The sequence below is a fragment of the Oreochromis niloticus genome, linkage group LG5 (assembly GCF_001858045.2).
Source record: "Oreochromis niloticus isolate F11D_XX linkage group LG5, O_niloticus_UMD_NMBU, whole genome shotgun sequence".
NCBI lineage: Eukaryota > Metazoa > Chordata > Actinopteri > Cichliformes > Cichlidae > Oreochromis > Oreochromis niloticus.
In genome coordinates this window covers 24,249,852-24,275,590 of record NC_031970.2, presented here as the reverse complement: position 1 = coordinate 24,275,590, position 25,739 = coordinate 24,249,852, and the positions used below count along the sequence as shown (strand labels likewise).

The following is a 25,739-nucleotide window of genomic DNA, read 5'->3' as shown; positions in this document are numbered from 1 at the left end:
ATCAGTTCACAACAATTGCCTCAGTGTGCTTTACATTGTAAGGTAAAAACCCTACAGCATTAGAAAAAAAACCAACAGTCACATGACCCTCCTATGAACAAGCACTCGAAACAGTAGGAAGGAAAAACTCCCTTTTAACAGGAAGAAACCTCCAGCAGGACCAGGGTCATGGAGGAGCTGCAGCATCTGACGGGACTGGTTGGGTTGGGGGGGGGGGGGCGGGGGGCGGGGGGCGATCAGGGAAAAGAGAAGAGAGCAGAATGAGACAGGCAACAGGCTGTTACCTGATATGAGCACCACAGCCTGCTCTGCACCACTCCAACAATAGTGCATTACTGTAAACTTTACCACAAATGTGCAAACTAACCAGCCTGCACTAAATTGCACTAAACTGTCTAGTAAACTACTTTCATGAAACCTTGTCTTTAAATACCACAAAATTAGCATTCATAACTCATCATATAAAAAAACACTATCTTTAAAAACACAAAAATTTTAATAGGACATTACATGTATGAGACTGTCCCCGTGTATATACTTTATGTATAGTAACTAGCTATTCATCCCTTATTTATTCCACAATTTATTCCAACATCTTTGCACTTGGCATCATTAAACATATGAATATCCCATACATGCTGTTAATGTCTGTGTCATGCTGCTATGTTGCTGTAGTCTCCACTGTTTGTCTATTCTGTTTACACTGGGAGCAAAGAAAAAAAAGGAGCTCAATTCCTTGTATGTGTACACAGACTTGGCCAACAAAGCTGTTGCTGATTCTAAATTTCCGCTTCACTAAAAGTTCACTTGCTGAGCAGTCATTTCTTTTGAAAGTAATACTCATCTTCCTCTCCGGTCTTGTCTTGCGTACATCTTAATTTCTAAAATGTATCACGTTAACGTTTTTGTTTTGGGTTTTTTCTCTCTCCCTGGGAAATACAGCGAGGAGAGCAGGAGGTACAGAGGAGGAGTTTGTGTTTGCTCCTCCTCTGAAGCCAGCTACTGTAGATGCTGAAATACCGCGACCGCCACCTTACATCTGCACCATGAACACATCACAGGGATGAGAAAGAAAATATCCTAGGTGTTGTGCCAAAATAAGTTAACAAATTAATAAAAGGTAATAATTTTCCAAAAATGTCCTGCCTACACTAGTCTACATTACCAGTAAAGCTAGTTTTATGACACGAGATCCAAGATGCGATGAACTATGAAAGCCAATAAGTAATCAATGATATCCAGCATTACATTATTAATGGCAAATAAAATAATCATAGCCTATTCTAATCACCAAATGATATAGATTAATTAGAGGAAATGTGTTTAATTCAGGCTAATGTGTAAAGCGAATACAAAGAAAGGCTCAAAGTCCAGAATGAAACTGACTAAAAGGAATCAGTGATCCTTACACTACTGACAATGACGTCACCAAACCTAATATTGATATATAGGAATAAAAGCTGCAGCGTCCGCAGTAATAATAGTAATGGGCTAGTGATGGTTATTAATTTGGCCCCATGTGCACTTCAGCCAAGCATGTGCGAAGCGGCAGCAGACTGAGCTACTACTATAACCCTCCGGTGTTTGTGTGCACGTCCCTGTTTTCTGTCATTTTAAGCGCTCGCTCCTTTTCGTCTGCGTCTCTTCAGTCGTAGTCTGTATCTCCTGCAAACTGAGAGAGACCAGCAGCACCACAACACACAGCCACAACAGTGTGGAGTGGGCGTCAAAATCCCCACGCCACTTATGAAAATGGACTGAGTTTTTGTCCGCCCTTTCGAGCCAAGGGTCTCTTGTTCACGGAGAGCTGATAGAAGATGACCCTTTTCTCTTCGCTTGAGGAGGCTTTGCTGCTGTGTGGGGGAGTGGGTTACATCCTGTGGCGTTTCCTGTGTTTGTAAACTAGACGGTACAGAAAACGTCGGGCGAGTGAAGCAGAAAGGTAGGTAAATATATTCTCATTTCTTCTCAGATGCACCGCGGATTCCAAATGTGCATTAAGCGGTCTGGTAGCTTTATCTGCAAAATCCATCATGTGGTAGCAGAGCAAATGGGGTTTGCACAAAATTACGGCGTCAATGTTAGCTCTCGCTAGGCCGCTAACAAATGTTAGCTTATTCGTCGGGAGGGGGAGGCACTCGCTGCGACGGCCATCACGAATGCCTTTATTACTCAGTCTTGTCTTGAACCGCTTTAGCTTATATCGTAAGAAGCGTCGTTGTGTAAAAATAATAATAATATTAATACATAAATCTAGCAAGATATATACTCTCGCTTTGCAGCTGTGTTACATCGGTGACCAGGTGGGCTTCAAAATTTGCTCGATTACTAGCAGTAACATTAGAGTGGGCGAGGGCGCCCGCGAGCAGCTAGCTGATGGCTAGCTGATGTTAGCTAGGTTGTTCCAGCATCAGCAGAACTAATGATGGGTTGGGTGGTAGTTTGAAGGCCACCCGTCGGTGAAGCTAATAAATTATATTAAGAGCAACTTAATAATTGCTCAATTACTTTTCTCCGCCACCACAAAACACAGCTACTAAAAACTGAAAATGACTACGCAACGTGTTCGTGTAGTGTTTTAATCAGTGTTGGCTGATGTTAGCAATCCGCTAGCTGTCTGTTTTCCTAGCAACGTTAGCCCTTTTTAGTTAACCCACGCCGATGGCGAAAACCTGGTGTAAAACAATATTTCTGGCCACGGTTAACCTTTGTAGTGTCGCACAAGCGTAGCATGTAACCCGTATAATGGTGGGTATAACAACGATCCTTCAAACTAACACAAAACCCCATGAGAACCCCTTCACAAGACCGAGCAGTGTTTCTTTCGGTAATTTAATGGCCTCCTCGTAACATTCGAGTTAACAAACCTCGTGTTTAAAAACACAAAACGCACGTTTAAATGCAAACGATCAGCGTGGGTGCAGTCGGAGAACTTTGCGTGCTTTTTACTTTATTTAGGCTTATAGTTTATTGCATTGCAAGCACTTTTGCATTAGTCCCCAACAGCACACTGAGAATCACCCTCACTCATATATATTCCACATCAGCTAGGGTTTTCTCCATGATATCACCCCAAGTTGTACTTTACAAGGAGATTCATGTAATCTGAGTTATTTCCTTCAAAATAATAATAACCCCCACTGACAGAATCCCACCCACGCAGCTGCTTCTTTTGTGCTATTAAATGTTGAATTCTGGTTTGTATTTTACATGTTTTTTTTCTTTTGTTACCTTTCGTACTTAACATATTTGCTGTACTACAAATGATACATGATGTTTTTGTTTTTTTTAAGAATGTCCCATGTTTAAGTGTTTGGACATGCTAATTGTCTCATCAGTCATCCTAGTATTTTTAAATGTGATTTGTCTGACTCTGCTGTAGTTTCTCTGCAGTATGCCCATCTTCACAAGTTTCTGTTTTTGCGCAAATATATACTTAATTGGGAAGACCTGAAGGTTTTACACAAATTGAAACTAGCTAGACCAAAAATGACCTTTCATGATGCCTTACAAGAGTTTCGTATATATTACCTAGAGCAAAGTGTGCCTTTTTAGATTGTTGGCCCAGAAACTAGTGGGGAAATTTTCATAACCAAACTTGATCCAAATACATACACCAAAAAATATAATTTGATGTGCACTAGGCTTACAGTATTTAGTAGGTTAACAGAAATGGTTCTCAAAACATGGAGCTTTACGATCCTTACAACCTGTGAAGCATATTCTGCATCTATATGCTGCACATAAATGAAGTGATGCTAACTTAAAATGTGTAAGAATATTTAGTTGTTATAAATTTGCATGCATTGTACTTAAGGCTACTGTAAAATTGATGATATATGCATATCTCTTAAATTCACCTCCACACTAATGTCTCAACACAGACAAATCTAATATGCAGAACTGGAAACAAAACAGATTAGAATTGTAAATATGCCCGCCCATATTAATGATCTCTTGCAATCATAGGAGTGTTGTTAATGTTGTGCAAATTACAAGCAACACATTTTTGTTGTGTTAACTAAACAGCAGATTTTTTTTTTTTCTTGTATTTCGCTGGTGTTTCCTCAGCAGTGAGATGAGTAGGATATTTGATCCCAGTCATAATTTGGGCATGTTTATTATAAAATGCGGAAAAAAACATAGATGTAAGGTAAAAATATAGCATGATTAAGTAAATCTTAGCCACAGTTAGTAAACCCTTTATGCAAATCAGTCCAATCATTTGTCCAAATGAGAAACATTTCTGTATTCTATTTCTTTGGCATATGTAACGGTAAAGACAGCAGGTGCTGCTGTTGTAATTTAATGTTTGTCTGTTTCATCCACATCCTCCTCTTCCTCAGTTTTAATGCTAGATGAGTGAGGTGGGTGTGGCTTCCCACCAGCCCGACCATCCTGACTGACGGATCTCTGGATGACCTTGTCCCCACCCCTGCCCCTGCGCTCACATATACAACAGCAATGTCACATCTGCCCAGCAGCTCAGTCCGCGACCATATGAAATGGGTTTGTTTTAAGAACACCAAAGTGGTGACAAATAACTTTACTTGCAGTCTTGTGTCACTCAGGATGTTGTCGTTGATGACTGCCAAAGCACATTGCGTGCTACTCGCAGTATTGTCTTAGATGCAGATCATTTGAAATTGCAGACTGCTAATTTGTTGAAATGCTTGATGTGGTTGGTAAAGTGTTGTTGTTAACTCTCTTTCTTTGCAGGCGGGGCTGCTTGGCTGCGAAGCGGTCCTGTCCAGTATGGCCCTGATGCAGGCCAGCTCCATGGCCGCTCCACCCAAAAAAATGATGGCTCCACTTGGCCATGCACCACCGCAGAGAGAAGGACCTGACCGTGCTCCTCAGAGCCATATGATCCTCCCATCTGGAATGAGCTGTCCACCCCTGGTTAGGACCCACATGGGAAATGTGGAGTGGAAATTGGGCTGTTTTATGTTGTGTTACTGATATTGTGAAGGGTGTAAACACTTGGCTTTTATGAAATTCAGATGTAATCGGAGATCCTATTGTGATTTCTCCCAGTTTAAAACAACTTTTACTTTCTGTTTAGCATTTTAACTTATAATTTAGATTGGATATAGATTGAAATTGGGATGGAAAAGGGCATTAACCTAAGCACTAACAAGTTATACTCAAGGGTGCGTAGTTAGTTCCCTTTTTAGCCCATTTTTCTTTGTCTTCCACAACCTACAAGTTTTTTTGTTTTGGCAACCGAAACTTGGAATTACCAGAAAATTAAAGAGCACTTATCAGTTCTCCATCAGAAGGTATGCCAAATGGTTTTAAAGTATGTAATGGTTTAACTAAAATTAGAAAATAGAAACCTCAACTGTTATATGTGACCGACCTCTGCTGCCAGCGTTGGCAGAAATGGACATAATGGCTAAACTGCATCATTTCAGCTCAGTAATGTCCATACATTCTGTTTTTGTCTCAGAGAGCACTTTTAACCTATTCTTAATAATAGGAAATTATTAACTTTTTTCCTTTTTTTTGTCTGGCTTGTGTAGCTTATCCGGAAGGAAGGTGAATTCCAAGCTCCCCGCCTGCTGGATGAGAAAGAGATGAGGGCCAACGAGGACATGCAGCAGAAAAAAAAGAACAGGAAATCAGTAACGCCCTGTAAAGTGAGAGAACAAGAAGGAAGGGGAGGGAAGGTCAGTGGCTCTGATTGCTAAATAGAGAATTGTCTCCGTTGCGTCTGTTAATTTTTGCTCATTGCAGAAAATGCGCCCAAGCCGCTTTGTACATATTTTGTAGTTAAAGCATTTAACTTTATTCGAGTGCGCCTGACTTGGATCTCTCGTGTGCACATTTTGTTTGTGTGGGGGTGGGGGAGGAGCTCAGGGAAGATGTGGAGGGGTGGAGGATCTCTGGAGAGGAAAGAGGGGGAGGGGAGCAGAGTGAAGCAGAGCACAATAACTGCAGTTGTGTGCATAACAGGGGGAGCAGTAACATGAGGGCATTAGGCCATTGGAAGGGGTTGTGGGGTATTTTGTCAATTCAGATGTAAATGACGTAGTTTGAAAAACAAAACAACCTTTCATGCTGTCTTCATTCATACTGCTGATTTTAAGGATTAGTGGTTATAAATAACTCCCATTTTATATCTTATGGGGGGAATTGCAATAGGTCTGCACTTGCTGACATTTCACAAAAATGAGAAAATTTCATCCAATTCTGATCAGTTGCACGGGTGCTATTTTTGGGGTATAACTCAGAAATCTTAGTACACAATGAAGGTGCAGGATTTAAACTGTTTAACCACTGTTCTTGGCCATTCTCCATAGGGCGCAGGTGGCGATGAGAATGGTCCATCATCCAAAGTGCAGAAAAACTTTATTTGTGATCACTGTTACGGAGCGTTTAGGAGTGGATACCACCTCAAAAGACACATCCTCATTCATACAGGTATGGTTTGTTTGGAACAGCTCAAGTGCAGTTAGGCCAGGACAGCCTTTATTGCCTAAATATGTGAATGACTTGTTAAAAGAGGCTTTGAAAGCTTGAGTTATACTGAGTCTAGGAGTGTGCAGCGACTGTGAAGTTTTGCAATGGCCTGCTTAAAACGTTGTTTGGTAATAGCTTTTGCCTCACAGGCACTCGGTATCTGTGGGGACTTTAACTAAAACTGGTGCTCTTCGGTTTAGGGGAGAAGCCGTATGCTTGTGCCGTATGTGACATGAGGTTTATTCAGCGTTACCACCTGGAGAGACACAGCCTCATTCACACGGGTATGCGTCTTTTAACCGTACCCATATTACATAAGTCTGACTACTTGTGTAGTCTGTCACTTAAGTCAATGGACAGATGCTCAGGATTCATTTTGTCAGTGGACAGTAATTTCCAACAAAGCCACTCCCAAAATCTGTTCACCTCAAAATGTTCAGTCTGATAATTATGTGTTCCCAATAACTGGAAAGTTTACAGTGGGAAATTGAATACTGTGTGGTCCAATAATCCCGAGTCCACTATTAAAAACTCTTACTTTTTCAGCATTTATTACAAGTTTTCTTCCCTCTGGATTACATTTTGATCAGCATCAGTTGTAGAAGTATTTGCAAAATTTTAGCATGTATATTCATTTAGTCTAACAAATTATGATACAAATTTCTCTGTGCTCAGTGTTAGATTTAGTGTTTAAAGTGGGGTTTTTTGTTGTCTTTAGTTGCACTTTTTTCTTTCATTTTTGTGTGTAAATATTAAGATACATTTTAGTAGTTTTCTGTTTTAACATTACAACTGTAAACATAACACAGTCCATTTCACTCAATAAACTTGCACAGCAGAATCTTTTCTTGCTTGCTTACAAATTTGACCAAATTACAAAGACTGAAATTAAACGCCTGTGTATATTAGTCAGTTTTGTAAGTACACCGTATTGCTGTTAAAAAATGTATTTTTGTCTAAAATCCAGGTTGTTATTCTAATAAAGTAAAATGTGTTTTTGTTTTTAGTTTATTTTGGCTAACTCTACCGTAACCTTGGAGCAGAGTTCAGCTGTAGGTGTTTTGGAGGCTGAAATTACTACCGAAGCTTAGAAGCTTGGCGAATAATTGCCACCACTGCTCAACCCATTAAAACAGCAAAGAGAGGAAAAAAGGACATAGCAGTAGTAAGGTAAAGTCAAGGTGTGTAAAATGAGATGGCGTATCTAACAGATGAATAGCCAAACAATTGTATACAGCATCTATATTTTGGTACAGCCCAGGAAATTAGTCTGTGTTGTGACTTTGTGCAAATTCAAACTGATTTGTTGGGTCTTGTTTCCAACTTGTTGGCTCTTTGCTTAGACTTGTTCTTTTGGCTGTATTTCCTTTTTAATGAGCGAGATAAGCATTTCTGATCTGGACTTTTGTTTGTGCAGTGCTGTTTGATCCTCCCAAGATGTCTGTCTGATACACTTGTCTTAACATAGTTTGGTCTTTTTTTTTTTTTTTTATTAATAAATTTAAACTTTGCACTATGGCAGATATACCCAAGTTTTCTGATGTTACCTTATGCAGTACAACATGTTACAGTGCAAAATGATGGAACACAAGTACAGCAGACCACATTTGACTACCCTTTCTTCTACACCATCCTTTTTTTTTCTTTTCCCCAAATATCTGCCAAGACTTTCTTACATGCAGTTCCTGTAGAAGTTTCAATTCAGAAGCAGATATATGTTGGTAAACGTTCTCTAAACGGTTGTTTTGAAACCAGCAGTATCGGTACATAGATGAATTATTTATTATGTTATTTAGTATTTTTCCTTCCCAATATTCTTAAATTTCTAAATGACAACACCCACAGTTCTCTTAAGACTTTTTGATAGTGGACTTAAAAGTGGACTTAGACTTGTGGACCCATTTCTGTGAATTTGAATGCCTGAAAGCACAGACTGCAAAACATGCAATGCATAGTTATTTGTGCATGTTTAAAATCATTTAAATAATTTTTGTATATAATTCTTTTTTTATATGTAGTGAAAATGACTGCATGGACATCAAAGGACTATGTTCTTAGTTTTTCGCTGTTGTGTTTTTTCTTTTGTTTTTAATTATATAAAATATAAACTGAGGATTTTATTTTAAAAATACTTGGATTTTTTTTTTTTTTTTTTTTTTTTTTTTTTTTTTTTTTAAAAGTATGCACTATGTGCAGGTCAAACCTGTTCTTCAGAGCTGCTGCCCCATTATTCCCCCCATTTTATAAATTTTATTAAAAATTCACCAGTAATCTTTAAGAGTAACCACTTGCACTTTGTGGCAAAATTGCATCTGTTCTTTGTTTTCTACTTTATATATTATATAATTTTTTTCTAACATAATCACTTACTTATTAGAATGAATAGCTAATAATTTTATGCTCTGTGTGTGTAGGGGTGAAGCCGTACGCTTGTTCCATGTGTGACATGAGGTTTTTCCAGCGTTACCACCTGGAGAGACACAGACTCACTCATACGGGTATGCGTCCATTTACCGTACCCAGTTTAACATTTAAAAACGTTTTTAAAATCAGTTCTCTGAAATCAGAATTTATGCATTTAAAGTCAGACACAAACAGCTTACAGGTAAACATGCAGCTGGGAAATGGCCTTTTTGTAGGGTTTTTTTTTTTGTTTGTTTGTTTTTTTCTAAAGGAGAACTTTTTTTTGGGGGATTGAACTTTTGAGTAAGTGTTGAACAAATTGTTTAAAGAGCTCTTTAGGGTATTTGTTATACCATGAAAGGACTGAATTTTAATATATTCAGAAGAGCGCAACAGGAAAGTTTATCATGGTACAAAAATGCATCAGCATTTGATTTGCTTTATTTCAACCATTTAACGTTTGAAAAAGACACTTCAGTATACATCAGAATGTTAAATTACATGCATACACCGACAAATTTTAGCATTTAGCATTGCCCAAAGTTGCTGAGGTGGACTTGTCAAAGTACATAATCCTTCTTGTACCATTGCTGTGCACAAAAATCTACATTCATGCAATTTTTAGCGAAGGGACAAGACTCTTGTACCAAAACAAAAGTTGTCCAAATGTTTGTGAAGTTTCCAAATGTGTTCCAAGGGTTTGATCTGTCATGTTTGAACTTTAGCTGTATTTGGGTAAGTGCTCGTTGTGAAGAGCAAAATAGGCAACATCTTTGCTGAAATGAAATTTCAAAATAATTGTCTGTCATCTGAGAATAATTTCACTTTATTAACATTTTTAAAGTTGTATGTACATTTATTTATTTGTTTATTTTTTGTGGTGAATCTCTAAAGAACAACTAGTGTACGAAACAGGAAGTGTTGACTCAAACAACTGGGGCTCTATTGGGGTTACCTGAAGCCCCAAAATATTGGCCGTCCCTTAGAGGTCAAGTCATCACACACAGCCAGTGTAATCCCCGATTGATACTCTTTCTGCGGCTTCACTTCGGGCAAAATGAGTAAAGCTTGCCATCAGCTGTTGTTTATAGCTGCATAGTTGTGTACCAAGTAATCATCAAAAAACTGACTATGACTTATTGTTAATTGACTTAGTTGATCTACAAATGAAGATTCGAAAGTTCAGTTAGTTTTTTTTGTTCTTCTTTGAAAAGTGACATTTCAGTAATGTGAAAATACTGTTTTGCCTAAATTTCACATTTCTGTTGACTGTATGAAAAAAGTCAAAAGTCATATTTAAGTAGTTGATTTGATTTGGCCATGGTATATTATGGGAATAGTCCTTTGATGTCCACATTTTAAATGTAAACTAATGGCTGAGGGCTTCATGTTTCTAAGCTGTAACTGCCTCGCTTTTTTACAGTAACATTCATACAGTTACTCAGTTGCGTCTTTTGTAACTTTATGGCAGAAAGCAGATTGTAAGCTTTTGCAGGCCATCACTTTGGTGTGCAAGGAAGAAGCGCGCATGTAGCAACATGTTTTCTTAATTTTGCTATAAATGGAATCAATGTGCAGTGTGTGAGAAAAACCATTTGCTTAAAAAATGCTTTGTTACCACGAGTGATGGTTAACTTTGGAGAATGTTTGTGCTTCGGCTGGCCGGTGTGATCGCGCTCACTAGTTGTCTCGCTGCTGACATGTATGGCTTATGCCCTGTTGCTGCTCTTTTTTTTTCTTTTTTTTTTTCTCCAATGGTGCTATTCATTTTATTTGAAAATGAGCTGCCCCCCCTTTCTTTCACTGATGGGATGTAAAACAAATCGCTGTTTGCATGAAGCCTGGTTAGAATATGAAATGCCTGCCAAAGTCTTGAGTAATTTGATGCCTTCCTTTGAAGGAAGGTCTTAGCTAATATGTTGATACTTTGTGTATGTAGGGGTGAAGCCGTACGCTTGCTCCATGTGTGACATGAGGTTCTTCCAACGTTATCATCTGGCAAGACACAGCCTCACTCATACTGGTATGCGTCTGCTTACCGTAGTTCATTAGGTAGACGTGTTTTAAGTGTCTTCGTTTTCTACTTTCGTGCATCGTGAATAGGATTCTTAGATGGACCAGCCCCCCCCCCCCAAAATAAATAAATAACATGTTGAAGAGCATGAGGATGTATGTAACAGGAGGATGAAAAAGTGGTAAACCTTTAGTTGAAATCTTGCATACATAGTAGGGGTATTTAAACAACCTCAGCTTTTCCCCTGCTGAAAGCTCTACTTTATATGTACATTTATACCGTTTTTGTTTTGTTTTTTTCCAAATTTCAATGAAATAAGTCGAGTGTTATCTTAGTTCCTGTAACCACTGCAAAATCTAAATTGTGCGTTGGCTTCTCAGGCCGATTGGTATAATATGTGAAACCAAAAGAAGAGCTATGCTAAGGGAAGAGTTGTGGTCATGTGTTAAAAATTTATGCTGTTTCTAGCTGATATTTACAAACTTTTATGTGTGTAGGGGTGAAGCCATACGCTTGTTCCATGTGTGATATGAGATTTTTCCAACGCTACCACTTGGCAAGACACAGCCTCACTCACACGGGTATGGGTCTGCTTTTTTTTTTTTTTTTTTTTTTTTTTTTTTTTTTGCTGTCTTAGTGCCCAAATACCCAATTTTAAGTTTTCAGGCCACTCCTTTTTATAGGACCAAATACTCATAAACATCAAGCATTTTTAACTCACTGTTACAGTAACAGTCAAATTGATGAGTACTTAGAGTCAATTTTGGCTCTCGAAAAGCATGTTGGCATGAGAAGTTTTAAGTTTGGCAAAAGACACTTTTTTTTTTTTTTTTTTGTTTGGTTTTTTTCCCCCCCCACCCACCCTTACTACAGACATGTTAACAGATTATGAAATGTTAGCCATGTGCATATAGTGTGGCACTGTACTGGTGCCACTGCTTTTGGCATGTCTGGATACATTATATAAGTGAGTCCTTGAATTCATTGTGCTTATTTTATTATTGTTATTACTATTATTTTCAAAGGATTTTGCTCTGTGTGTGCAGGGGTGAAGCCATATGCTTGCTCTATGTGTGACATGAGATTTTTCCAGAGATACCACCTGGCAAGACACACTCTCACCCATACGGGTATTAAGTTTTATTTGTCCCTCTCACTTAACACCATTAGGGCTTGTTGATATTTGTTAGTATGTGTGTGAATCACCTACCCGACAGACACAAAGCAAGCTATAATTTTTGTTACTACATATTCTTGATTGATAGACGTTAAGAATTAATAGTTTCGTTTTTTCTGTTGTATACGTTGTATTTGCTAACTGCTGTTAGGGTTTATGTGACATATTTTTCTGTCTTGTATGTTTAGAATTAGCTGGTCATGAAAGTACTTGCTCTTGTTATTACGTAATATTGACTAGTTTATGTAGATTGACACATTTTGTGCACATAGTTCATGAGAACTTTTTTTTATTATTATTATTTTTGTCCCCCCTAAAATTTTACACTGTATGCGTTTAGGGGTGAAGCCATACGCTTGCTCCATGTGTGACATGAGGTTCTTCCAGCGTTACCATTTGGCAAGACACAGCCTCACTCATACTGGTATGCTTGATTAATTGTTCCCCTTTCACTGTGAAACATTATATATTTATAAACCTTATACTCATTTGTTTTATGTTGATTTCACCGTCTTATATGATACTATAATTATCACATTGTTGGTAAATTAATTCCCCCTCATAAAAAAAACAATGTTTAATAGAGCTTTTAGGCTTTGTTGGAAAACTGTCCACAGAAAAAGTGACTCTGTCAGTTACCTTGTTTTGTGATTAACACTGTAATGGCACTATTGCATGGTTATTCTTGACTATTGTATAGTCAGTGAAAGATACATTACACTAAAAAGCCTTTAAATTGCAGACATTGGTAGTATAAAATGTCGTTTACAAGTACCTGTTTCCCCACATCTGGAGAAACTAAATGTTGGTGATTTTATTTATTTATTTATTTTTTAGTGGGTAATCCTTAAGTTTCAACCAAACTTTAACATGTACAAATCGGTTTCTTAGATTATATTTGATTTCTTAATACGCCTTTTAATGTCTGTATATTATTAGTCTTTTCAGTGTAATGTGTCCTTCAGTAAAAAGGCATGCTACAATAGTTAATCTGTCATTTATTTAAGTCTTGGTGTTCATCACTTTCACCAGTGTGTTGAAATACATCTGATATTGTTGTGCTGTCTTTAGGAGTGAAGCCATATGCTTGCACCATGTGTGACATGAGGTTTATACAACGTTACCAACTGGAGAGACACAGTCTCACTCATACAGGTATGCCTCGCTTTTTAAATCTTGCCCCCCTCTCACCCTGACTCTCCCCTTGCATGTGCCCACAAATAATGTTTACATGGCTGCTTCAAACTCGAGTTTGTGTTGCTTTCTATCACTTTTCTGACAAATGTTAATTTGTCATGATCTATCTGTAAGGATCTTCTATAAGAATTTGTGTAGTAATATTTCCTCCATACTTTGTATATGAAATGACATGATGACCATAAAGTGAAAACTCAGTATCACTCTAGTCTCTAGTGTTTATTTAGCTATTGAAGTCATAAATATGTGTACTTTTTTTTTTTTTTTTTTTAAACCGAACAATTATTGTGGTAACTCTGTTTGATACTTCGGCAGAGATGGTCAATAAGGCATTACTGTAATCCGATTACTTTTTTCAAGTAATGAGTAAAGTAAGGGATTACTATTGCAAAAAAGTAATTGGATTACTGTTACTTTCCCGTAAGCAGCCTGCGTTACTTAACTGTGATTTTGTTTGTGAGAGTGTCTCATGACAATGACGTACACGCATGCAACGTCAGTAGCAGCAACAGACATGTGTAGATCAACAATGGATAATATAGAGAGCAGGAGAGAGCACGACCATGCAGCGTTTAAAGCTTGGAAGTACTGACATTACTTTGAGGTTGATTCCGTAAAAGTGACAAAAACATTAGCGTCCGCTGTACACTCTACATGGGAAGAAAACGACTTTCCACAGCTTTAAATCTGAGCAAGCACCTAGCACGCTGCCATGGGAATGTGAAATTTACAGAGAAACCCCCGGACCCCCCCCCCCCCCCCCCCCCCCCCCCCCCCCCCCCCCCCCACTGACATGACCGCTCACTGAGCTAACCTCCACTGGCCCCACTCACTGGAATATGCAGAAAATAGATTTAAATGTTAAACAAATTTCTTCCAGTCAGAGACTGTTGCATATAATTAAATTTTGCTTGATGCAATGTGCATAAAGTTAAGAGACTTTTTCATTTGATTCAAATTTATATGATGGATAATGTAGAAAAAGTAGAATTAGGCTGAAAGGTCTATTGCTTTATCATGTATTCAGGTTGTGTATTGTTTTTTTTTAAGTAATAAAGTAACTAATTACTTTTGAAAATAAGTAATCAGTAAAGTAACTGTATTACTTACAGGGAGAAGTAATCAGTGATTAGTAACTAATTACTATTTTTAAGTAACTTGACCGACACTGCATTTCGGTGATCTCTAAATCAAACTGATATTGACAGCTTTGACATTGTCATATTTACATCACTGACAGTATGTATCAAATTTTTATATTAAATCTTGTAAACTGTGTGTGTATGGGGAAGAACAGAAAAAGAAGAGTCACATTACCGGTACTTGCAGCTTTGAATATTACAGAAAGCCAATTATCTTGATGTAATGAAAATTTTTTTATTAAAAGACGAGGGGGCTTTTTTGTTTTTCACATGTTGATACTGAATTTAAGATTTGTTCATTGGGAATTGTTTTGCAAATTTACAAACTGAATTAAGGGGTGTATGTTTTGTGGCCTTGTTGGAAGAAGTGGGAGGGGGGACTTGAAGGGAAACATCGTGTCTTTTCAGTTGATGGGAATGTTACTTAGATCGGGACTTCCACTATCCAGGCCAGTGTTCGTTTGTTTCCCCCCACATAATCGTGTCATTTCACATTCAAAGTGATGGTCAGGAACTAACACAAGCTTCTCTCTTTTAAAAAAAGCTGTATATTTCCAAACTACAGATTTTCTCTTATGGAAGATAAAGTTAATTTGTACTTCGGTGCTAGGATAGGTTCTGTTTGATGATTTTCAGAGCAGTTTCCTGTTAATTCTTGCTCCGCAAATGAATGTGCAAACTTAATGTCTTGTGCAGAGTTGTTTGCCAACTGCCTAAAATTGTCACACCTTCTGTGATCAGCGTGAACAAATCTATTCCAGAAAACCTGTATGTGGTATGTTGAAATTACACGATTAGAAGCACCCATTGACATAGTGTGAAAAACTTTTTGTTGTGCTACTTGGAATGTGGACTTCAATTTTCACCCCAATTTTTTATTTATTTATTTATTTATTTGTCATTTTGATAAGTTGTTTGTTTTTTTTGGGTAGGAAAATTTTAGTTCTACTTTCTGCACAGGGCATTTTCCTTATTATTCAGAGACGCAAATGTTGTTTTCAATTGGAATGGCAGATTATTAAAGCATGCTGGAATTTCCAGTTTAAACAAAGCGCTGATAAGTGCAGCCAAACTTTACTAAGGAATTAGTAAAGTTTAACATGGATCAATTTTGGCAGTTGAGTGTTTTTATGCTAAAGCTGGTACTTTGTGTGTATAGGGGTGAAGCCGTACGCTTGCACCATGTGTGACAAGAGGTTTTTTCAGCGCTACCACCTGGCGAGACACAGCCTCACTCATATGGGTATGCGTCTGCCAATCTTAACGCTGTCACAAAATTAGGATGCTGCTACATGTGTATGCTTGAGCTAGTCTTGTAAATCTGTATTCAGACACAGTTTATGATAAGATTCATTCTAAGTATAATTTCAGCTAGATGACATTATCAGCTCATGTTTAAGTGAACTTTAGAGCCCCTCTGGGAAGTTTGTAATTTGAAACAAGCATCTTAGATTGTACCCCTGTAAGTTACTTCAGGGGTATGACATTGGTTATTAACCACAGATATCAATTTAATCCACACTGGCACATTTAATTTATCAGGCATAATTATAGATACTTTTTTTTTTTCTCTGTTGTAGAGAATCAAAAATAATTCTCTTGATGCTCTGCGTTTAGGTGTGAAACCTTACGCTTGCACCATGTGTGACATGAAGTTTTTTCAGCGTTACCACCTGGCGAGACACAGCCTCACTCATACGGGTATGGGTCCGTGCACCGTGCCCATGACATGTGTTGTTAGCAAGTGTGCACATTTAATTTAGTTTGTCTTATTACTTATATTTAGGGGACATGTCATGTATAAATCATTATAAACATTTTGTCTTTTATTAGCTGTCAGCAGTCAGAATCAACAGGATAACCATAATTCAGTATTTTGCTGCTTTGATTTTTGTTGGCAATTATAATCTAAATTTATTTGGGGGAAAAAAAGTTTTGGTTTTGCATGAATTGGCCACTGTGTGGTTAATAACCAATAGCTTAAATATTTTTTTCTAAATTTAAAAAAATAGAAAATAAAGGAAAAAGAGGGAGAGACCGTTGAGGCAAAGTAATATAATATTGCTACTCTGCGTTTAGGTGTGAAACCTTATGCTTGCACCATGTGTGACAAGAGGTTTTTTCAGCGCTACCACCTGGCGAGACACAGCCTCACTCATATGGGTATGCGTTCGCCCACCTTACCCATTTCACTGAAATCAGACTGTATGTGCATTTTGTTACGAGTAAGCTGTTTATGCTAGTTACTTTAAAGTGGCCAGAAGAATGATGTTGATGAAGCCTACCCTACATTATGTTCATAATTGTAACGTTTTATGTGACTGTGAGGAAATACAGGACTGCAACATCATCAGCTCATGTAATGTGTTAAGCTGTGGATTTGAGAATTGGTTCAGTTTGATGTATTCTTTACTGGAATTGGATGAACAACAAGTTACAGCTTAAAAAAAAAGGAAATTAATAATAGTGGTTAACAACCCATCAATTCTGAATAAATTAAGTAATTTGCTTATTGATGGATTGTGAACACAAAAAAAGAGTCTGAAAATAATACCTTAATGCTTTGCATTTAGGTGTGAAACCTTTCGCTTGTACCATGTGTGACATGAAGTTTGTTCAACGTTACCACCTGGCAAGACACAGCCTCACTCATACGGGTATGCGTCAGTGCACCTGCCCATAACACTTTATATTGGTCCCTGTCACACAGCTTTTATTGTACCAATATCAAGTATTACCAAGTACCACCAGTTCACATCTTGCATAGATATAGGGAATTTATAGAGATGCACCGATTGCAATTTTTCTTGGAGATTCCGGTTGCTGTACACACCTACCAAACAAATCAGGTTCAACAGATTTGTGTAACAAGACAAATGTCAGGGCCTGCATCATTTTCCATTATCCTTGTAACTTCACCACATAACGGGTCATTGACTTTTTGTGTTTTTCACTTATCTCCAAAATTTCCCTTGATATCAACCTCTTGGAATCGTTGCTTATACCGAGGCTCCTGGTTTGCAGATGGCTCTGAGATCTGGCTAGCTTTAGCCACATTCACGTTCAGTGGGATCAAAGTGATTTAAGTGTCAAACATTTTTGTGGTGATCCTCCCCAGTTTAGTTTGCCAAACTTTGTGCCTTGACTCACAGTGAGGAGCTTAGACGCTAATGACATGTTAATGTGTGGCTGTGACCATGGATGGGAATCGATTGAGCATGCATGAAACTCACTAGTAACCCAACGTATGGGAGCCAGTCTGGGCCGACAATGTTGGAAAAAGGACGATTCTGCTCCTTCATGAGTCGATCGGTGCATCTCTAGTAATCTAATTAAAATAATGGACACCCTTTTGAGCACATAGCATCCTTTGAAACAAAATTAACTGTGGAACTCTGGACTGTAGAGACATTTGAATAATTAGAAAAATCAGAGAATCTTATTTCTTGTGAATTCTTATTTCATCACTTGCCTAAAAGGAGAGATCACTGTTGGCAAAATGCTTAGTTAGTATTAAGACTTTAAAATTGGAACATGCTTTTATAGAAACTGATGGTCTTTATTAAAGTTTACCCAGAGCTTCAGTTTGTAACTCTTTGGAGTACTAATATCTTGATTTATATAGATATAATGGTCCATTAACTGATTTTTGTGGGTTTCTAGTGTTTCATGAAGAAAACATTTGGCATCTTTGTTTTGCATGCATTGGCAAATGTGTGGTTAATGAATAATAGCCTAGATTTTTATTGGTAACATGGAAACTGAGGTAAAGTAATATAATATTGCTACTTTGCGTTTAGGTGTGAAACCTTATGCTTGCACCATGTGTGACAAGAGGTTTTTTCAGCGCTACCACCTGGCGAGACACAGCCTCACTCATATGGGTATGCGTCCGCCCACCTTACCCGTACTACAGTACTTTCATTATCTTAAATATAGGGGCAGTTATTATTATTCTTACTAAGTAGTGCACTTGTCTTAATCAAGGCTATCCTGTATTATCTGTGAAAGGAAACATTATTACAAATCTTGGCATGTACATAAATCTTGGACTATGATATCATCAGCTCATGAGATGTGTTTAGCTGTGGATTTGAAATTTGAACAACAGTTTAATGTATTCTTAATTGGATTTAGAGTGTAATCTTTGGCTAGATTAAACAAGTGAAGCATGGTTAACAACCCATCAATTGTAAATTGATGTTAAAAGTACAATATTGATTGATGGATTGTAAAACAGAAGCTCAAAGACCTGAAATTAACATATTGATGCTTTGCATTTAGGTGTGAAACCTTTTGCTTGTACCATGTGTGACATGAGGTTTGTTCAGCGTTACCACCTGGCGAGACACAGCCTCACTCATACGGGTATGCGTCCGCGCACCTGCCCTTATCACATTGTATACAGTACTGTGCAAAGGTTTTGGGCAGTCAAAATAAAGCAAGGCTATTTTAAAAGATAATGCCATGAATAGTTCATTTTAAGTAACTCCATATGAAGTTCAGATTTGGACTTCATATTCTGCCTTTTAGTTATAGGAGAACGTGCCATAATTTTCTTGTCTGTATCGACTGTTTCAGCGCGTTCTCTCTTCATGTAATCCCAGACCATCTCATGATGTTAAGGTCATGTAGAGGTCATCTGTTGTAGAATATGATGTTCATTTTGTCAATGATCTTAAGTTCTTTGTGACTGTATTTACTTAGGGTTGTTATACTAAAGAATGAATTGGACAAATCAGACACCTTAATTATGATATTGTTTGATGTAAAAAAGATATTAAGAACTCGAGTTTCTCAAACTTTTTCACAGTACTGTAGATGACTTTTATTTATTGTGTAATATAAAGGATACTTATGTGTAGTTATAAAGTAGGCACATCGTTTAGCACTTCTTAGGGAGAATACATTTGGATCTAAAACAGTATTTTATTCCCCTAGGGTTTTGGTTAGTTGCTCCTAATGTTTGAATTGCCATTGTTCACGCTTTAGTTTTTGGTAGTGTGTTTGGTTAATCTAATACTTGAACTGCAGAATATCTGACCAACACCCTTGCCCCATTTAAACCTGGTTGTGATGTGTGTCTGGATACATTATCTAGATCAAGAAAACCCTGTGTATTATAATTGGATGCCAAAGGACCCTGAGGGGTTTCCAAGGCTGCCAAGACATCTAATCTTCCCAGTCTTCAGTCTTCCCCTGGGTCTCCTCATGGATGGACAAGTCTGAAACTCTTGGCCTACAGTATCCTGGAGGCACTGAATCACCTCAGCTGGGTTCTCTTGGTTGAGATAAGGACTCTGCTCTGAGCAGCTCCCAAATGGCTGACTTTTTGTCTAAGGCTGAGCCTATTGAAGGCTTATTCCCATCATTTGTACCTGTACTTTTTTTTGTTCACTACCCATAGAACTTGTGTCAACGAGTAAAATCTGATATTTCAACTTTAGAGCATCAACATTGATGAAAACAGAAACACACACATACTCAATAGCTGGGTTGGTATTAATACCAACAGACCCTGGAACCAGCACTTAATCATGTTTTCCCGATTAAGAGCAGTACTGATCATTTAGTTTATCTATTGAAGATGCAATTAATCTAAAATGATAATCCAAGGATCTATGGATTTCATTAAGACAGATAATGTGTCCAGATTGCATACATTCAAAGTTCTAATACCAGGTGTTACTCGGGGTTTAGTTTGTTGTTGAGAAGGCTTGAAGCTTTATGAAATAATCTCCTTGTAGGTAGGGTTTGGTCTTAATCATTTCAAACCCCGCTCCAAATCCAATACCTGAGATTGCCAAGAATCAAATGTGTAGAACACAAAACACGTTTTGTGTACATTTTAGTAATTTGTCCTTAAAGTCTTTGATTCTTTTTAATCAAAGGTATGAAATGGCAATTCTGATACTTCTGTGTCCCAGTAAGGGGTGCATTAGCTCTCACCCATAACCTAAACCACAAAGTAAGTCAAAACCACTTTTTTTTTCCCTTTTTATTTTATTTTTTTTTAATAACTCAATGTTACAAAATCCAATTGTCTCTAACAAACCAGTGTAAAACAGCTACGGTTAGAGCAAAACATAACCCCAGATAACAGTTCTACCCTAACTACCCTCATTTCACATTTTTACATTTGTGATTATAGTAATTTAATCAGTAATCTAAGTATTTTGAAGTATTTGTTACACTACATATTGAGAAAAACCTCAGCTAAACATGAGTAACTTAAATATATATATGATATTGGTAAAGAGGGGATATGGGTCCAACATCAAATTTGTAAACTTCAAAGGGAACAAATACTATGATTTCTATCTATTATTGATGCACAATGACTTTAATCTTATACAGCACACAGGACAGGCTTTGTTGATATTGTTTCAAAATGTTTATCTCCTGTATTATGTTAAAATATAACTGAAGTCTATTCATAGTTTATCCAATGGTCGTAGCTGTGTAGTCGTAGTGTCTAAACATTTTGGCATTATGTCTGAAAAATAAAGTACAGCGTGCATAGACAGTGCATAGTTAGGTTGAAAGTTGTGTTTGTTGGACTTGTGAGTGGTAGGGCTAATATATTGCTCTGTGTGTGTAGGGGTGAAGCCGTATGCTTGTTCCATGTGTGACATGAGGTTTATTCAGCGTAACCACCTGGAGAGACACAGCCTCACTCATACGGGTATGCGTTCCTCTACCGTACCCTTATTACTGAGAAAGGCACTGGTGCTTGCAACATAACTGGGTCACAACAAACTCGAGTTTGGATTGTCAAGTCATTTGATGGGATGTTGAACCAGTCTCCAAAAAAAAAAAAAAAAAAAAAAGTTGCCCCAATTTGTGGGCCCTCCATGATGCGTACATCCGGGCCACAAAAACATGAAATTCCACTTTGATCTACACATAATGAGTTGATGACGAGGCCTTTTTAGAACATCAGTTATGAGATGCTGAAAATTCACTGTTGAAATTTACTAATAAGGGAGTCGTTTTGTTTTTTTCCTGATGTTTTTCTTTTTTAATTTTTTTGTTTTTTTAAATGTTGGAAATTTAGTCTGCAAAGAAAGATTTAGTAAGTAAAAATCTGCCCGCAGTTTGTTGGTACAAGACGCTAAAATTGATGCATTGACTTTGTATTTGTGTGCTTTTTTAGGAGAGAAGCCATTTGCTTGTGACATGTGTGATATGAGGTTTATTCAGCGCTACCACCTTGAGAGACACAAGCGTGTCCATAGTGGAGAGAAGCCTTACCAGTGTGAACGGTGCCAGCAGGTATGTATGTATGAATAAACACACGCGTGGGGTGTCATACGTGCTGAATTTCAAATTTGGACTTGAGTGGGTCGTATCAGTACCACCAGATTTTTCGGTTCCTTTAGTTTTGATTAACGTCAGGTTGTGAAGTTATTTTTCTTAAGAGGTGAAATTCTCATACTGCAGATGAACTCCAGCTCCACCGCCTTGGACTGCATGTAGCAACAGTAGTCCTTGTTTTGCTCTGTGGCGAGCTAACTGAGCAGCACGTGCTGTGGGTTGTGGTTTGAGTGAAGATGGAACTAGATATATATGTTAATACAGACGTAAATACAATTATCAGTGAAAGCCACAGTGGTGTCTCTGTCAGCGAGCCAGCCAGCCGATGGGAGGAAAACACGGCTGGAAGAGTTGGGTCTAGCTCATCAGCACAGACTGAATTCTTAGAAAAAAGAAGAGGGGTTTTCCACGAGTGATTTGATCTTTGCCAGTATCGATGCACTAAAACTAGAAATGCTAAAATATGCTGCCATATAAATACTTGGATGGATGGATGGATGGATTGGTGGCACTGCATCTGGATAAAGTCTATATATAGGGAACAACTGTTTTTCCACATTGTTAGTCACTTTATTGAAATATTAGGGACTTCTCTGCATTTTCCACTCTTTGTTTGCCCTTTGACATGCCTGAGTTTAGAGTACTCACGTATGGTTTAAATTCCTTCCTTCATAGTTCCATTTTACTGTATGACATTTTTAATTTTACATTATTTTTAAAATGATGACCTCGAAATTGACCTGAATTGACCGTGTCTAATATTTATCTTTTGAAGAATTTTTCACGCACAGACCGACTATTGCGACATCGGCGGTTGTGCCAGGGGCGCGGCGTAGCCAAAGTAGAGAACCAGCCCTGTTGCGAACCACGCCCATATCCCCAAGAACCCCCACCGGCACCCCCAACCTGGAGCCCCCTGCATCCACCTCCGGGTCGACTGGCGGTCTGACATTCCATCTTCCCTGGATCCACAACACCTCCAGAGACGGGACAAGCCACAGGGTTTCTTCTCAGCTCTGTGCAGAGTGCCATCACATTCTAGCACAGGCTGATCTTGCAGCTCGAGTCTTGGGATTAATAACGACAGCGGGACATTTGTGTTTTGTTTTTTTTTTTTGTTGACTTTTTACTGTGTTTCTGTTTCTTCCCATTTTTTAAGATGAGACTTTTCTGTGATAAACGGTGGTCCTGTTTTGTACTTAATCTATTTGATTTTTGCAAAAAAAAAGTTTATTGTTCAAAAAAAAAATATTTGCATTTGGTGGTACTCGGACAGGAAACGGTTGACTGTGTGATGAGGTGGTGAAGAAGAGTATTTGAGCTTCTTTCTAATGTTTTTTTTGTTGTTTATTCTCTTTGGCCTGGAAAGAATCATAAAAGCATTTCAGCCATTTCAGGTTAAAGTTATTAAAACTGAACTTTTCTTCCAGGTAAAGTAAGGAAACTATGTTGGCATTTCATGTACAGACCAGAGTTTACTTACCTTGTATCGGACAGTGTTAAGCATAAAGACAGGTCATTGAAAGCAGCATTATTATTATTATTAGTAGTAGTATTATTAATATTACTGTGTAAATCTGATGTGATGCATAAAATGTTTCCTGGCTTTTTCAGCTAGGAAGGTCCAGTTTTAATGATTATTTTGTAGGAAAAACAAGGTGTTGACGTAAATTGGAATTTGGCTCAAATGCAGTCTTCTGCCACCGTCACAGTCGTATCCTGAGAAAACCCGAGTAACTTTGTGTGACGTAAAACTAATATCAATAACTGTAAAACCAGGACTTCCAAGAAACGAAAGCGTGACCTGCAGTCGACGAGGTGTGCACTTAAAGTGTGTCGGGTCACAGAGCGTCATGCGTTTCTCTCCGATTTAAGGAGGCAGAACAGGACGGCAGACTTGGCGAGCCCTCCTTCATGTGTACTGAGGGCGTGTGGTGGTGTTCAGCTGTAAATATACAGAACATGTATAGAGATCTGCAGCACTAAAGCAGGACATTTCCTCTGCTCGCTCATGCTGCATAGATCCTGGTGTATAATGATGCAGGTTAGCCACTTTGAAGTCCAGTGATGTTTGTACAGATCACTTTGTGAGATTAGTGGGCGTATACAAAATCTTGTGGCCTTAGTATGTTTCTGTTGTTTTCTTTTCTCATCTGCCTTTTTCTTGGCCGTTTATTATTGTGGATCAGATGTATTTACTAGCCTTTCATCATCATCATCATATTATTATTATTATTATTATTATTATTATTATTATTATTATTATTATTATTATTTTTAATCCTTAAGCTGTCGTGGTTACTGAATGTGGATGGATTCAGTGGCGCTGAACCAGACTAATGTGCTCTTCTGTTGAGAAGTCATGTATGGTGATAACTGAATATTTTGGGTCATAGTTACTGGTGATGGTGTAACACAGAATATAATCCTAAAAAAAAGGAGGCCCTTGGGCGTGGCGGTCCGTGTGAGAATACAGTCGTGCTACGTTGTTTTCCACACGGCGGTGCTTTGGCTGGTCGCAGGCCCCGGCAGAATCAACACCACCTTAACTCTGCCGCACACCTAACTGCTTTTTCATCCAGACATTACTATACAGTTGGTGTGTAATAACGGATGCCGTCTTTGGGTTTAGCCTTAAGTTGCGGATACACAAATAGTCATTGTAGTACTAAATGATAGCGTTACAAGCGATTTGTTTTACCTTTTGAACTTGTGAAAGTACTCGGTACAGCAAGGAGTGGCCCCATGGGGCCCGCTTTGCTGCTTTTTAATGACTTTTTCAAACACGCTCCTTTCTGTGACTGGTAAACTTGTGATCACGTCGTCCTGTCGTTTAACCCAGAAATGTCAGTGCAGACTGGGGCGAATAATCTGTTGGTAACTACGGTCTTATTCGGATAAATAGTGAGTGGTCCAGATGATACTTGTGGAGATGGGAGTCCCGCCGCGCTTTCTAGGGTCTGTGAATTGTAGGATGAAGAGATGTTTGTTCGATACAGAGAAGTGGAAGACTGAGTCGAGTGATGTTTTACCAAAAGTATTAATGAGAAGCTTTCTTTAAATGGTCCATTGATTATCAAATCTGTGTGCACAAAGATGGGATTCTGTTATCAGCGGCTTGGCCTTTTAAAGAGCAGAGGAGCCAAGTTTGAGAAATGAAATCCTCTGCTGTGGAAACACTATTCCCAATCTGTGGAAGGGACACTTCTGGTGTGAGCACATACTGAAAACTGCAAAAGGGCAATACAATATATAGTAGACGTCACTTGTTAATACGTTTTTGTCATTCACTGTTTTTAGTATTCTCATTGTTAAATGCAATAGAATCCTGTTGTAAGATTGAGGTTTTATTTTTATTTTCTTCTTTTTACAGACAGATCAAAGGAGGCTTTTGTTTTTATCTTTCTTTTGTCTGCGAGTTTGTCATCACATTTTTGATGATTGTTTCAAGGACCTTTTTTTATTCTGATGAAATTGTAAACACTGGAGTGTAAGGAAAAAAGACGAAAAAAAGAGATGGATATTTTTGTCCTTCAATCTGTACTAGATTTTAGGTTTTAGACAAAGCCTATTTCTCCTCAACTTAACACGAAAGGCGGACACAACAATTTGGATCAGTACAGTCGAGAGCCCAGTATGTTCGGTGATTTTTGACACTAGAGGCAGTAGTACCGCAAGAAAATGTTTTCTTTCTTATACAAAGTCCCTGGTATTTGTAGTAAATTATATTGATAATGGTATTAGATGAACAACAGCATAACAGTAGCTATCACAGATTAGTTGTTTTCTTTATTAGTCTTGCATGCAGAGTTATGGTCCTCAGTTAAGATAGGATCTTGATATTGATTATTTTGTGTAGGAAAATGAGTGCATAAGAATAACTTCCTAAAAAATGTTACAATGATTAATGTAAAATGGGCTAACTAATATGTACCCTTGTGATCCAATTAGTTTCAACTGTATGAAAATCAGAGGAGAGGCTTCTTACTATTATGCTGAAATAATAAAAAAAAGAATTTGTAAA

At 38.0% G+C, this 25,739-nt stretch overlaps 1 protein-coding gene across 33 annotated transcripts; it reads left to right on the top strand.

Annotated features, from left to right (window-relative positions):
• The first annotated feature begins 1,516 nt into the window (after positions 1–1,516).
• On the top strand, positions 1,517–25,739 carry znf740a (zinc finger protein 740a). Of its 33 annotated transcripts, none has more exons than XM_019358953.2 (21): positions 1,524–1,942; positions 4,347–4,509; positions 4,720–4,902; positions 5,526–5,672; positions 6,306–6,426; positions 6,666–6,749; positions 8,880–8,963; positions 10,808–10,891; positions 11,380–11,463; positions 11,929–12,012; positions 12,400–12,483; positions 13,131–13,214; positions 15,558–15,641; positions 16,016–16,099; positions 16,478–16,561; positions 16,972–17,055; positions 18,199–18,282; positions 18,683–18,766; positions 21,000–21,083; positions 21,555–21,673; positions 22,491–25,739. In XM_019358953.2, exons 2-21 carry the CDS (start codon positions 4,465–4,467, stop codon positions 22,662–22,664), a joined length of 1,965 nt encoding a protein of 654 aa, XP_019214498.1. In that variant the 5' UTR covers positions 1,524–1,942; positions 4,347–4,464; the 3' UTR covers positions 22,665–25,739. The 33 variants fall into 33 exon arrangements, with proteins under 33 accessions (XP_019214515.1, XP_025763119.1, XP_019214507.1 ...); XM_019358954.2 differs by having other exon boundaries at positions 1,524–1,946; XM_019358955.2 differs by lacking the exon at positions 1,524–1,942 and adding an exon at positions 1,960–2,303.